This window comes from Diadema setosum, chromosome 2 (assembly GCF_964275005.1).
Source record: "Diadema setosum chromosome 2, eeDiaSeto1, whole genome shotgun sequence".
NCBI lineage: Eukaryota > Metazoa > Echinodermata > Echinoidea > Diadematoida > Diadematidae > Diadema > Diadema setosum.
In genome coordinates, this window is record NC_092686.1 from 19,927,009 (window position 1) to 19,942,476 (window position 15,468).

The following is a 15,468-nucleotide window of genomic DNA, read 5'->3' on the forward strand; positions in this document are numbered from 1 at the left end:
CTCCCCTTCAGACTCGGCAGATACTAACTGCCATTATGATGATGAATATGCGGCACCATTTTTGGGCCGAGATATGGATGAAAACTCAGTGATTATCCAACCAGGTCAAGGGGATCGTTGTCAGGATGACAAATTTGATATTGAAGAAGGCGAAGTTCCCCCTCCTGTAGTGGAAAAAGTTCCAAACATTGCAGCCAAATTTGCTGTGGCTGAGGAAGTTGGTCCCCCCATTGACCCAGAAATTGCTAAGTCTACAGCCTACCTTCTGACCCACCAGCTTGAGCTCAAAGTGGTAGATGATACGATCACTAAATACCCCATTCCCAGCAACTGTGAGCTGGTGGATGTGCCGAAAGTCAACCAAAGAATCTGGAATGGGCTCCCTGCCTTTTCAAAGACACGAGACCTCAAATTTCAGAGACTCCAAAAGAATCTCACGAGAGGCATCAATGCCTACATACATACAGTGTCGGCACAGAATATTACTGAACAGCAGCAAGATGCACTAGCACTTCTGTGCAGTGCGAACTTTGAGCTAAATTCCTTACGTAAGGAATTCATGAAACCAGACATTGGTTATCAATTCCAACATCTCTGCAAGCCCCCTACACCGGTCTCCAAATTCCTTTTCGGTGACGACCTGGGAAAGCAAATGAAAGACATTAGAGATGAACAAAAAGCAACTGAGGGTGTCCTCAGGAGTGAGCATAGCAGACAGTACAAAAAGCAGCGTTTCAGCCCATATGACTATGGCAGGAGTGCATATGGCAAGGGCAGGAGCAAGATTACATCAGGAAGCTCGAATTTGCCCCAACAGTACCGCGACGCGGGCTGGACTACATCTCGTGCAAGCACAAGTGATGTGACTAGGCCTACAGGTGCAAAAGGACCGTGGACTGGAGCTACCAGCCATGCTTTTTTGGGCCAGCGCCCCAAGGGGAGGGGGAAGCCGCCAGCTCCCCACACCTTCACACATCCCAGCCAGCACCAACCGCACTGCGGCAGCAAGCAAGGCTCAGGGATGAAGAGAGCACGATAACCTCCAGTTCAACTGACGAGGTAAATATAACATCCTTTTCTAGTGATCATGCAAAGCTATGTCATCATGATAATGTAGAACCTGTGGTAGGAGGTCGACTGAAGCAATTCTTCCCAAAGTGGCGCAAAATTACTTCAGACCCACATGTGCTAAATGCTGTAAGTGGTTACAGGCTTGAATTCAGTAAAGAGATGGGTGCACCATCTAGAACTAAACCCCCTTACATTTTTCGATGTGATAAAGCCGAAGAGGCTGATATTGATCTTGAAATTTCTAAACTCCGTGACAAGGGAGTAATTGAACAGTGCCAGAGGGAAACTGGAGAATACGTGTCTAATATTTTTACACGGCCTAAAAAAGATGGGGGTACACGCGTTATCCTAGACCTGTCTGATCTCAACAAATATCTCCAGTACCAGCATTTTAAGATGGAAAATATCCATACTGCTATTGAACTCATTTCAGAAAATAGTTTCTTAGCTTCAGTCGACCTTCGGGACGCGTACTATACAGTACCTGTGCACCCAGCACACAGGAAGTTCTTAAAGTTCTCCTGGAAAAATCAACTTTGGCAATTCAAAGTACTGCCTAATGGCCTGAGCACGGCGCCAAGGTTGTTCACTAAACTACTGAAACCTGCATTCACATTACTGAGAGAGCAAGGGCATGTAGTAATTGGATACCTTGACGATATCCTCATTATTGGAGAAAGTGAGAATCAAACTTTGCAAACGGTTTTGGAAACCACTAGCATCCTTGCACAACTTGGGTTCTTGGTGCACCCAGATAAATCAGTACTATGCCCCACTCAAGAAATACAATTTCTTGGTTTCATTCTCAACACTCAGACCATGACAATTCGACTGCCTGATAACAAATCAGAGGAAATACAGTCCTTGTGCACTGAACTTATGCAAATAGCAAACCCCAGTGTCAGGCAGGTGGCTAGAATTATCGGGAAAATGGTAGCATCATTTCCCGCAGTCCAGTATGGACAGCTCTATTACAGGGCTTTAGAAAGGGACAAAATCAAAGCACTCAAAATGAATAAGGGGCATTTTGACAGAAAAATGAGCCTATCTTTGGAAGCAAAAGAAGAGCTGCAATGGTGGATAGACAATGTGCAGTCTGCTTTCTCACCCTTACGACACCCTAAACCTATGCTCGAATTGTGCACGGATGCCAGTGGCAAAGGCTGGGCGGCATCTGATCATACCACCCATACAGGGGGTAGATGGAATGAAGACGAGCTGCAAAAAGCCAGGGAGAATAAGATTAATTATCTGGAGACCCTGGCTGCTGGCATGGGACTCAAGTCCTTCTGTTCTAATTCACAAAACATTCATGTCTTGTTACGGCTAGATAACAGTACTGCTGTTGCGTACATTAATAACATGGGAGGCATTAAATCCCTTGACTGTGATCGGGCAGCCCGAGAGATTTGGCAGTGGTGCGAAACTCATAAAATTTGGGTCACAGCAGCACACTTGCCAGGAAAGCTGAATGTGGAGGCAGACCGCATGTCTAGAAAATTCAATGACCGCACAGAATGGATGCTTGACCGCACAGTTTTCCAAGAAATAACCTCACGTTTTGGGACACCAGAAATAGACCTATTTGCCTCCAGACTTAACAAGCAGGTAGAGAACTATGTCACATGGCTGCCCGACCCACATGCCAAGGCTGTTGATGCCTTTACTCTCGATTGGGGAAAGTGGTACTTTTATGCATTTCCTCCTTTCTGCTTAGTTGCTAAGTGCATTCAAAAAATCAAATCTGATAATGCAGCTGGGATACTAGTAGTCCCAAAATGGCCAAGCCAGCCATGGTTTCCTCTCCTAAACAGGATGATGAATGAGGAACCACTTGTTATTCATAGGAGTGAATCCTTACTAACATTGCCAGTTTCTAACACTCCTCACCCACTTCACATTCAGATTGATCTTCTTGCTTGCAGGTTCTGTGCAACCCCTTCAGAGATGCGGGATTGAATGCACGGATAATTGCTGTAATGGCCTCTTCTTGGAGAAAAGGGACCAAAAAACAGTATGCAGTGTACATAAACAAATGGAAAGCATTTTGTGACAAGAAATGCAGCAACTACTTGTATTCAGATGTTCAAGCTGTCCTGGAATTCCTGAGTGACATTTTCTTCGAAAAAGGGGCAGGTTACAGTGTCATAAACTTAGCACGGAGTGCTCTATCTTCATTTGTGATACTTCGAGATACTATGTTTACAGTTGGAAACCATCCCTTTATCCAGAGGTTTATGAAGGGAGTTTTTCAGCTACGCCCACCCAAGCCTAGATACATGGAAACGTGGGACGTTAACCTTGTTTTCAATTTTCTTCGTTCTTGGTCCCCAGCGCACGTATTGGACCTGAAAAAATTGACGCTTAAATTGTGTGTGATTATTGCATTAATCTCAGCACAAAGGATTCAATCATTACACTACCTAAGCTTGGATGATATGGTGTTAAGAGAGAATGCAGCCACCTTTCACCTTCATGATCTCCTAAAACAGAGCAAGCCTGGAAATTACTCACACAGTGTCAAGCTCCAGGCATACCCACCAGACAGGAGACTTTGTGTGGTCAGGTATTTGCAGGAATACATCAGAAGGACCCACAGGATCAGAGCTAGTGAGCGGTACCTTTTTGTTAGCTACAAGAAACCGTATCACAGGGTATCCTCTCAAACAATCGCTCGCTGGATTAAGAAGGTTTTGGAGGCTGCGGGTATTGATACAGGGATCTACAAGGCGCATTCTACTCGGGCAGCGTCTACCTCCGCAGCCAATAAAGGAAATTTCCCAGTATCTAAGATACTTGCGCAAGCCGGTTGGGCCAACGAAAGAACCTTTCGCAAATACTACAACAAGCCCTGTCCTGCTGAGAAAAATTTTGTAGAAACAATTATCAAAAAATAGACTGTGAAGCCCTAAGATTTGAGCAGACATGTCTTGAACTGCCTGAACTTGTGAACTCTTGGAGACACAATATCTATGCAGCATTCAGCCTGAATGAGAATGGCAATGGAACCTCTATCTAAGGTATGCTCCCTACCCCTTTTCGGGGGGGGGGGGGGTTGCCTCGAGAATGTAACCACTGGCTTCGAAATCTCATATATGACGTAATCTCTCACGAAATTACGATATAAAATGGAAGATTAAACGAGAACTTACCGTTTGAAGTTTAATATTAATTTTATGAGTAATTGGAGGGTGAGATTACGTCCCACCTCACCCTCCCTCAATTTCAAACGGTAACTTAATCTCTTGTTATCTTCCTACATCAGTGGTCACATTCTTGCTTCTAATATTGAGTGGCGCGCGCACTAGCGGGATCTCATATATGACGTAATCTCACCCTCCAATTACTCATAAAATTAATATTAAACTTCAAACGGTAAGTTCTCGTTTAATCTTCCATTTTAATAGCAAAATCATAATTCCTATACAATACAGCAGTCATGTGGATACAAAAGGAAAAATTTTGTTGATGTTTGAAGCATACATGGCCATGTTTATGGACAGATGAGCTTGCATGCTTACACTATTCTGCAGAGATATTCAGTGTTGTAATGTTTAAAAGATTTCTACATGAATGCTGTCCCTTACTATGATTTTATCATTGAATGTTTGTTGTTAAGATTAGAGCTCACTCTTAGGATCAAATATTAATATTTTTGACAAGGTAATTTAGAATAAAATGTGCATGCATTATAAAACACAACACACTCAAAAGAGATTGAGAAAAAAAATGTATATAGTTTTTGGAAGGAATGCAACAATTTACTCTTAGTATATGATTCACAGATTTATGAAAAAGGAGAACAAGGTGTGTGTCTAAGCATTAGCATTTTATATAATCTTCATCTGTGTGAAGCAGACTGAGGCCCAGTTACTCAAGTTCTGAGACCTGGAATGCCTCCACAGGGAGGATCCAAATTCATAATGCAATGCTAAGTCTAGTTGGGGAATTATTCTGTTGATTTCTATAATGGTTCTCCATACATAATCATTGAAGTCAAGCATTAAAAGTTAAGCATTGTTTTTATGAATATAGTGTCAGGTCTCTTATGAAAAAACAGTTGCTAGGTCACTCAGTTTAAGAAAATTTGGTATGAGTTGATCTGGCTATGACCGGGACTCAGACATCTATAATTATTCATATCACATCTGCATGCAGAGGTACTTCTGAAAACGTGCACACAAGCAAACACATACATGCACATACGCTCACATACATTCACACATTTGTACACATTTTTAAATGTTGTGTGAAAGATTGAATAACATCACTCACCTGTATTGTTTTGTATATGTACACTTGTAATACTTGTATTATGTTATCCTAAATTTGAGTTCTGTAATTTCACTGATAGATTTCTGTATAGTGAAGAAGAAATCACAAAGCTTTTGATTTAATGTCACATGAGAATGTCTCATAATAATGATTTGAAATATACAGTATGTATGTGGAAAAGATAACTCTTCTGGACTGATTTGATGTCAAATGTGGATGTCACTCATGCATGCTTGACTGACCAGCTGCCATTGTTCCAGTGGAGTAAATCCCATTTTGTTCCACCAATAGGATGTGGAGATAACACACTGGTAGGGTTTTACAATCTCATTCCTGTAATTACACTACCCCTCCCCCATCTTTTCTTCACTCCCTGTGACTAATTATACCCCCGCCAAACGAAGTTTGAAGGGGGTATATAGGAATCAGCGGACGGTCGGGCGGTCGGGCGGTCGGTCAGGCGGTCGGTCGGTCGGTCGGGCGGGCGGTCGGTCCCTCCCCCAACCTACACCCTCTCTCTCTCTCCGTCTCTCCCTCTCTCTCTATGAAAAAAAAAGTCAAGTAACACAGTGCCTTGCGCCTTTGGGACGCCTGTGCGTACTAGTACGCTTACCCCCAAGCGCACACGCTAAAACCTTGAGCGCACTGTATGCTGGGTAATGACATGGCATCCAATTCATGAGTTGGCCAGACTCTCTTTCTATACGGCACTGTACTATATGAGCCAGTTAAATTTGAGTTCAATGAATTCGTAACTAGACTTGATCCTGTTCTCTAAAAAGAGACTGTGAAGCTATTGCCAGAAAGGCCACAGCATTGTATTAGATCATTATTTATTTTTTCTGACCATGATTGACAACATAGCTGTTCAACGTGTCAATTCTACACAATCAAAATTACCTTCAGTTGTATGGTTGTGAAAGTGTCATTTTCCAATTGCTAAAACATGCAGTAGGCCTACATTACAAAAGAGAGAGGGAGAGCATAGCAAGAGTAAGAATTGAGACAAGAGTGCATTTGACATACAGTCGAACCTTGTTCTAATGAGGTCCATGGGACCAGAGATATCACCCCTATATACCAAGATCTTGTTACATCAGTGCTTATATTGAGGTTCCACTGAACATGCATCAATAAATTGCAACAAAATAATACATGATCATTTGTACAGAGAGGCTGAAGTCCAGCAGCATGTTTCTCAGCTGTGTGCCTTGATGAGTGAGTGTTGGACGCTGCGTATCATCAGTATGCCCAACATAATGGACAAGGTGTCTGACAAAGTATACATGTGACATTTCGCAATTTACAAACTTATCTGATGCATTTCTACAACCACGTTCCCGTTAAGCAGATCGCAATGTGACAAGTTGTCACATTCTACACCCAATATCATTGCTGCTGCATATACAGTCTTATTACAGCCTATGCAAAATGAAAACCTGTCACTATTTCTGATGGATAAGTTTATCAGATTTTCCTCACAGCAGAAGATGGCAGTAGGACTCTCACATTTTGGCCCAGAAATTTCCAGCATCATCTCACCAGTTGCCGGTATGCAACATGTCTAGATCGCCTGATATTGAAACAAAGGTGAAACGAAATGGAATGCAAAAGGAGTAAAATTTTATAATCCTGTTATATGACATCATGTGTTCATCTGGAAATTTATCTTGAGAATAGGATTTAAATTAGACAATTTGAATGAGACCCATGGTAGTCATTATTTTGGGTACAACTGTATAATGGCAGCATAAAATACATTTATAGAAACATGTCTTGATTGCCTGAAATTGAAACAAAAGTGAAATGAAATGGAATGCAAAGGGACTGAAATTCAATAATATATTACATAAGTGTTAATTTAGAAATTGTGAGAACAGGAATAAAATTACACAATGTGAATGGACCCATTGGGTGTGGTACCAGGTAATCATTACTTTAGGTAGAATCGTATAATGACACCATAAAATTCATTAGGAAATTGTCAGGGATATGAAAAAAGGCTAATTTTCATGGCAACATTTGGAAAATAAAATAGGGAATTAAATGTGCCTAACAAACTCACTCATTATCTGCAGCATTTATTCAGGCACCTTCTTCATACTGTTGGGTGTACTGGTAGTTTCCACTTTCTTTCACCCATTCATCAAGGCACACAGTTGAGAAACCTGGATGTGCTGTAATACAGCGTATTGGAGCATCAAAATGTCTTTTGTTGTACCGTAATTCTCAATCTTGTCCATTATGTACTCTGTCTCTTTGCAGCATATGGATTCCCTGGCAGTGGTCATGTGGGAACACAGCTGCGACATAGGCACCTGAAAAAAAAACCATAATGTACATGTTCAGATTTCCTTCTTTGTGTTTATTAGATGTTGTTTTGAAGTACAGTGAAACCCCGTTATAACGAGTTCGGTTATAATGAGGAACCGCTTATAACGAGGTGATCGCGTCGGTCCCGTTTTCCTTTGCGTGTTAACCTATGGCAGAACGAATTGGTTACAAAGAGTTTGGTTATAACGAGATTCCGGTTATAACGACAATTTCGATGCATCATGATAAAGAAAAACATAAGCAATTTGATCGGATATAACAAGGTTCCATTTCTTGACTTGCCGCTTTCAAACACGCGACAAACGAAACATTGAAAACCGAATTCACGCTATCCATGTCTTTTTTCCCATTTTGCAGAGAACCGTTCCTTCCAAGTTTTCTTCTAAACCACGCGATAAGACACGGGAATACCTTCTGATGTTCCTACTATATTATTGAACATAATCATTCGATTTTCTTTTTCGCGAGATACGCGTACGTGATATTAGGTCAGACCACAGCGCAACGAGAAAAAAAAAAAAAGATAACACATTCAAAAACTTTTCATGTAGGCCTATCTACACTCGTGGCCAGAATGCGCGTGCAACTCATCATTATATCCTTTCCATTTTTAGTTCCGACTTCCAGTTCTTTTGCTGGTTAGCAAATATGAGGGTGTATGATTAAAGCCGAAATAATTAATGAAATCTTCGCGATCCCGCCGGGTGACAGTAGCGTAAAAATAGTTGAATAACGCATGTTAATCTACTTAATTGAGTCGGTGTTCAGAAAAAAACGCATTTAACAGTTTGAATAGTACTGGGTTTGTGGATACTTATGGTAAATATGAGTGTGTATGATTTATTCAAAATGATTAATGAAATCATCGCGATCTCGCCGGTGACAGTAGCGTAAAAATAGTTAAATAATGCATGTTAACCTACTTTAAACGGTGTTCCGAAAAAGAAACAAACGCACTTAACAGCTTGAATAGATCTGGGTTTGTTCATTATCACAATTTTAACACTGCATTTCACAATGAAGATTTGTCTTTCTTTCAGAATGGTCTACGAAGGTATGGTCTCTAATTCACAAATAATTTCCCTTTATTCTCTCGATAATAATGATCCATAATTGTGTAATAACAACGCAAAGGATGTTCTCAAGTTTCATTGATGGGTATATGACGTCGTGCTTAAATTTTTCTTTGTTTTTGATGCGTATGGTTATAACGAGGTACCGGTAATAACGAGGTAATATCGCCGGTCCCACGGATCTCGTTATAACGGGGTTTCACTGTAGTACTGCACTGTCACACAATGAGATTGAGACTATGTTAGTGAAATCATTGTGTGAGTTCTAGCCAAGTGTGAACAAAATATCGTTCATGACTAGGCCTATACTGCCAGAGAGGTTACCACTAATACCAGACTCTTCAAACCACAGCTGAGCCCAGCCACATAATTGAAATTGCAGTTACTGTATGGCAAACACTTGTACCTTTACATTGCAAACAGCAGTTTTCCACTTCACCATTCATAATTTGTCTCTGCAATTTACATGTGGAACTGTAGTAGAGGGCCTAGTGGAAACAAACAAACTTGGTTGGAATTTACCAGTCGAATACCTCATTATAGGAAGGTCCTTGGGGCCAGAGAAATGACCTCCTTATACATAGCAGGGAGGTGCTAGAGAAGGAGAGACAACTACTGCTCTCCTTTGAAATCATGCGCGGTACCGCCGAGAAGTTATGCGTTCAGCTACAGGTGTTACCCATGTGCTTTGACAAAAGAGAGAGCATTATAGAAAAATATTGGGTTTTTAAGAGGGCCTTGTGGTATAGCGCCACCTGTGTTAATAAAGAGTGAGGAGCAACTATGAAAGATTACACTACGTCCACCGAGTCATTCTGTGGTGTAAATGTCACGTATTTAGCTTAAGGACACAACAAGTGCCGACGAGAAATGGGATATCCGTGCACTACATACCGAAAATGTGAGTAGTGAAGTGAATATTTGTGAAAGTGCTCCCAGACTGCAGATAACGGTTAAAATCGGCAGTCAAATACGTGGACAGTGACAGTGTTATAAAGTGTGGTCCCATGTAGTGATCTTCATGTCGTCAGTATCAGTGACTGTAAACGGGCTGTAGAAAAGTGAAAATGGCGTCAACAACAGGTAAAGCGGACACTTTGATCCGGAAGTGGAACAATATGAGTCATACAGAGAACGAATGGAACAATATGAGTCATACAGAGAACGAATGGATCAATATTTCATTGCAAATGACATAACTGATGATAGAAAGAAAGTTGCAGTGATTTTATCAGTGATGGGCGCAAGGGAGTATGGATTGTTGAAAAGCCTGGTAGCTCCAAAAAAGGTGTCGGAACTGAAACTTTCCGAAATTGATGAAGTGTTAAAACAGCACTACAACCCAAAGCCCCCAGTGATGCTGGAAAGGTTCAAGTTCTATCAATGAAATCAGCGATCAGATGAGACAATTTCAACATATTTTGCTGAACTGAAGAAAATGGCGGAGTCGTGTGATTTCGACACATTCAGGAGTGAGGCCCTGCGGGATCGCCTAGTTTGCGGACTCCTGGACAAGAATATCCAGAAGCGTCTTCTGTCGGAGGACAGCCTGACGATTGACAAAGCGATCAGGTTAGCCCTAAGCATGGAAGCTGCCAGCCAAAATGCAGAAACACTGAAAACAAGCACCCAGAGACACAGTACAAGCACAAACATTCACTATGCCTCTGGGACAATCGAATGCTTCTGCTGTGGCAAAAAAGGCCATTCCAAAAGACAATGTCGCTATAAAGACTATAGTTGTGACCTATGTCATCGTAAGGGACACTTGAAACAGGTGTGTAGAAACAATGAGAGGCAAAGTAGCCATAGTAGTTTTGCGAGTAGTAAACACAGAACAGAAAAAGGTAGAAGTCACAAGAAAAGTAGTAGAGGTCAGGAACAAAGACACAAGAGTAGAAGAAAGTCTAGGGTAGGTGTGAGTCATGTTGAGGGTGAATCTCATTCAAGTTGTGCAGATAGTTCAGAGTCAGACTCGGGGTCTGAGACGGATGAACAAATGTACTATATTGGTGTACATAGAGTAGGTAAAGGGGTGAAACCTATCATGGCTGATGTAGAGATAGAAGATACATCACTTCAGATGGAAGTAGATACTGGTTGTGGAGTCTCAATTGTAAGCAAATCATTCTTTGACAGGGAGTTAAAGAGCAAGGTAAAGGCAGAAAGAACTGAAATTAGACTCAAGACATTTACAGGAGAGGTAATACCAGTCGTAGGGAAATGTCAGGTGAATGTGACATACCAAGGTAAAACAGAGAGGTTACCTTTGATCATTGTGAAAAATAGGGGCCGGCTCTGTTTGGCAGAGATTGGTTGATGAAAATTCCCCTGAGATGGGAAGAGATCAAAGTCAAACAGGTTGCATCATGTGAAATGCTGACAGATAGGCTTGAGAAGTTGATAGCAGACAGTGAAGTGTTTGAAACCAGTGCAGGTAAAGTGAAAGGAGTGCAGGCACAGTTGAAAGTAAAAGGTGATGCACAACCAAAGTTCTTCAAGCCTAGGGCAATACCCTTTGCTATGAAAGACAAAGTTGGTGAGGAGATAAACAGGTTAGTAAAGGAAGGGGTTCTTGAGCCTGTTGAATATTCAGACTGGGCTGCTCCAGTAGTCCCCGTACGAAAGCCTGATGGCTCAATCAGATTATGTGGGGATTATAAAGTCACAGTGAACCCCCAGCTGGAGGTTAAGGAGTATCCACTACCTAGACCAGAAGAGCTCTTTGCCAGTTTGCAAGGAGGAAAAAAGTTCACAAAACTAGACTTGAGAAATGCCTACCAGCAGGTAGAGCTCGATGAGAACTCTCGGAAATATGTCACAATTAATACCCACCTAGGTCTCTACACATATACCAGATTACCCTTCGGAGTTAGCTCTGCCCCGGCTATCTTTCAGGAGTGTATGGATGAGATTCTCCATGGCTTAGATGGTGTGGGATGCTATCTCGACGATATCATTGTGACGGGATCTAGTGACGATGAGCATCTTGCTAACCTTGAACGAGTGTTGACTAGGTTGAGCCAGTTTGGACTCCGCTTGAAGAAGTCCAAATGTGTGTTCATGCAGAGTTCAGTTGAGTACTTGGGGTACAAAGTAGATGCAGAGGGATTACACCCATCCCCATCGAGGGTAGAAGCTATCGCGTCAGCACGTGCCCCCCAGGATGCATCTGAGGTTCAGTCCTTCATAGGGCTAATCAACTATTACAGGAAGTTCATTCCTAACCTGGCTACCATCTTGGAACCCATTGATGCACTCAAGAAGACAGATGACTTCACGTGGACACCACAATGCCAAAGGGCATTCCAAGAGGTCAAAACAATTCTCAGTTCAGGTGCAGTGTCGGTGTATTTTGACCCCCAAAAGGACATTACGCTAGCCGTAGATGCTTCACCATATGGCATTGGTGCAGTCATATCCCACGTCACACCTGAAGGAGACAAACCCATTGCTTATGCATCACGGAAATTGACCAAGACAGAGAGCAACTACTCCCAGCTAGAAAAAGAGGCACTTGCTATTGTGTATGGGGTACGCATATTCCATCAGTACCTATGTGGAAAGAAGTTCACACTTCTTACGGACCACAAGCCTTTGACCTACCTCTTAGGACCAAAGAGAGGGATTCCAGTCCTAGCAGCATCCAGACTTCAACGCTGGGCCATTCTACTTTCTGGCTATGTGTACGACATTCAGTACCGTACCTCCAAACAGAATGCAAATGCTGACTTTTTGTCACGTCTGCCAGGTTCGGATACAGTGGAGGACAGTCAGGATGAGTTTGTAGTAATGTGGACCAGTGAGGCTACAGAGTTGAATCATGTACAGCTGAACTCTCTCCCAGTTGATGCAATGATGGTAAAACAGGCAACAGACAAGGACAAAGTATTGTCCAAAGTCCGGTTCTGGGTACAGAATGGGTGGCCAGGAAACCATGAGGTCTCCAGCGAGTTCCGTCCATGGGTAAAGCGAAAGGATGAGTTGACAGTGGAGAGTGGTTGTCTGTTATGGGGTATCCGTGTAGTCATCCCAGAGAAACTGCAACAGAGAATCCTGGACGAGCTTCATTGTGGACACCCAGGGATTGTCAGAATGAAAAGTCTGGCTAGGATTCATGTATACTGGCCAGGTCTAGACCAACACATTGAGCAGGTAGTTCAGGAGTGTTCATCATGCCAGGTTGTTCAGCCACTGCCAACCCAAGCCCCAGTGAATCCGTGGGCATGGCCATCTCAACCTTGGTATCGCATTCATGTCGATTTTGCCGGACCGTTTCATGATCAGATGTTCCTGCTGGTTGTTGATGCCCACAGTAAATGGCCAGAGGTCATCCCGATGAAGACAACCACAGCATCAAACACCATACGAGTGTTGCGCAGTCTTTTCTCCAAGTATGGTCTACCCCATGAAGTGGTATCGGACAACGGACCGCAATTTGTGGCAGAGGAGTTTGCTGAATTCCTGAAAAAGAATGGCATCAGGCACATCAAATCAGCAGTCAAACACCCAGCTTCAGACCTTCAAAAAGGCCATGAAGAAGGCTAAGTCAGAAGTGGGTGATATACATCACAAGTTGGCCAAGTTCCTTTTGAGCTATCGGACAACTCCTCATGTGGTGACTCAGGAAACTCCTGCATGTAGATCAGATCCGGGCTATGTCGCAGTTCGAAGATGTTAATGAAGAGGCACCAAAGCAAACAAGTCCAAACACGTTACTGGAACAAAATGTGCTCACCAGACAGATACCTGAACACCTCACAATCACTACAAATACCAATCCAGATATACCTACATCTCAGTCACCAGAGACAGAAAAAAATTCCGAGCAACACTCCACAAACACCTCAGAAAACAAACCAGTTCAACCTGCACTCCGTAGGTCAAAACGACATATCAAAAAACCAGACAGGTTAAGTTTGTAAATGAATCAATAACAAATATGCATGTATGTAGAAACAAGATGTTGGTATGCTTATAACTGTTGCTACATGTCAACATTTTCTATTTAGAAATGAGAATAAGACAAGAGTATATTTGCATGCCAAACCCATTTGTTGTCACACATATTAACAAATGTGTGTTAACCCAAGTATGAGTTTATGATGATAAAGAAGGATAATTGTCCCCGCCGAACGAGTTCGAGCAGGGGACTATGAAACGGGCTCCGTACGTGTGTGTGTCCGTGTGTCCGTCCGTCCGTCCGTCCGTCCGTCCGTCCGTCCGTGTGTCCGTCCGTCCGTCCGTGTGTGTCCGTGTGTGCGTCCGTGTGTGATCAAAATCTTCAATTTGCTACTTCTCTGTCATTTATGAGCCAATTTTGATTCTGTTTGCTTTATATGATAGCACTACATGGGAGCTTTGAAACTTCTACACAGAATTTCAGTCGTGACCTTTGACCTTGACCTTTGACCTATATTGTACATTTTGCTACAAAATGCTACTCCTTCGCCATTTCTAACCCGATTTCGATTCCGTTTGCTTTATGTGATGGCACTAGGTGAGGGCTTCAAAACTTCTACGCAGAATTTTGACCTTTGACTTCTTTGACCTTTGACCTTGATTTTTTTACCTATATTGTACATTTTTGCTACAAAATGCTACTCCTTCGCCATTTCTAACCCGATTTCGATTCCGTTTGCTTTATGTGATGGCACTAGGTGAGGGCTTCAAAACTTCTACACAGAATTTTGACCTTTGACTTCTTTGACCTTTGACCTTGATTTTTGACCTATATTGCACATTTTGCTACGAAATGCTACTCCTTCGCCATTTTTAACCCGATTTCAATTCTGTTTGCTTTATATGATGGCACTAGTTGAGGGCTTCAAAACTTCTACACAGAATTTTGACCTTTGACTTCTATGACCTTTGACCTTGATTTTTGACCTATATTGTGCATTTTGCTACAGAATGCTACTCCTTCGCCATTTCTAACCCGATTTCGATTCCGTTTGCTTTATGTGATAGCACTAGGTGAGGGCTTCAAAACTTCTACACAGAATTTTGACCTTTGTCTTCTTTGACCTTTGACCTTGATTTTTGACCCATATTGTACATTGGCTACAAAATGCTACTCCTTCGCCATTTCTAACCCGATTTCGATTCCGTTTGCTTTATGTGATGGCACTAGGTGAGGGCTTCAAAACTTCTACACAGAATTTTGACCTTTGACTTCTTTGACCTTTGACCTTGATTTTTTGACCTATATTGCACATTTTGTTACAAAATGCTACTTCCGGCGGGGACATATGTTACGCACCGCGTAATTTCTACTTTTCCTTGTTTATTGTGATAAACAGGCATGTCACATTGTTGGAAAAAATTACAAATTATGTATGTTTCTGTAAGCAGGACTAAAGATTTTATGGAAACAAACACATACATAAGACTGATGATGTTTTGATATTTCTTTTATTTCATGTTATATATGTTGTTTTCAGCTGACAGTGGTATTGGAATTGTTAGATAGGATGATATGTATATGTAAAAGTCTACAGGAACACATTCCTATTTGGTGGTTGTTTATTTCTGGCTTCATATTGTGACTATACCGTATCAAAACCATCATAACTTTGCAAAATGTTTTATGTAATGAGCATAGGACAAAGACAGTGTACGTTTATGCAAATTCATCACATGTGTATACAGACCTTATAGGTCAAAGACATTTGTTAGGGATTTGATGAGATACTAAAGACATTATTTAAAGTTA

The 15,468-nt window shown here is 41.9% G+C and overlaps 2 protein-coding genes across 4 annotated transcripts in view; both read left to right on the forward strand.

Moving 5' to 3' along the window:
• The window catches only part of LOC140246221 (ADP-sugar pyrophosphatase-like), a 157,295-nt gene that overhangs the window by 46,191 nt on the left and 95,636 nt on the right, over nucleotides 1-15,468 (forward strand). The window lies entirely within an intron of this gene.
• On the forward strand, nucleotides 74-1,115 carry LOC140246112 (uncharacterized). The gene has a single exon (XM_072325555.1). It carries the CDS (start codon nucleotides 74-76, stop codon nucleotides 1,037-1,039), a length of 966 nt encoding a protein of 321 aa, XP_072181656.1. The 3' UTR covers nucleotides 1,040-1,115.

Excerpts from the sequence above, each read along its gene's own strand:
- LOC140246112 (XM_072325555.1), top strand. The coding sequence starts at position 74 with ATGGATGAAAACTCAGTGATTATCCAACCAGGTCAAGGGGATCGTTGT.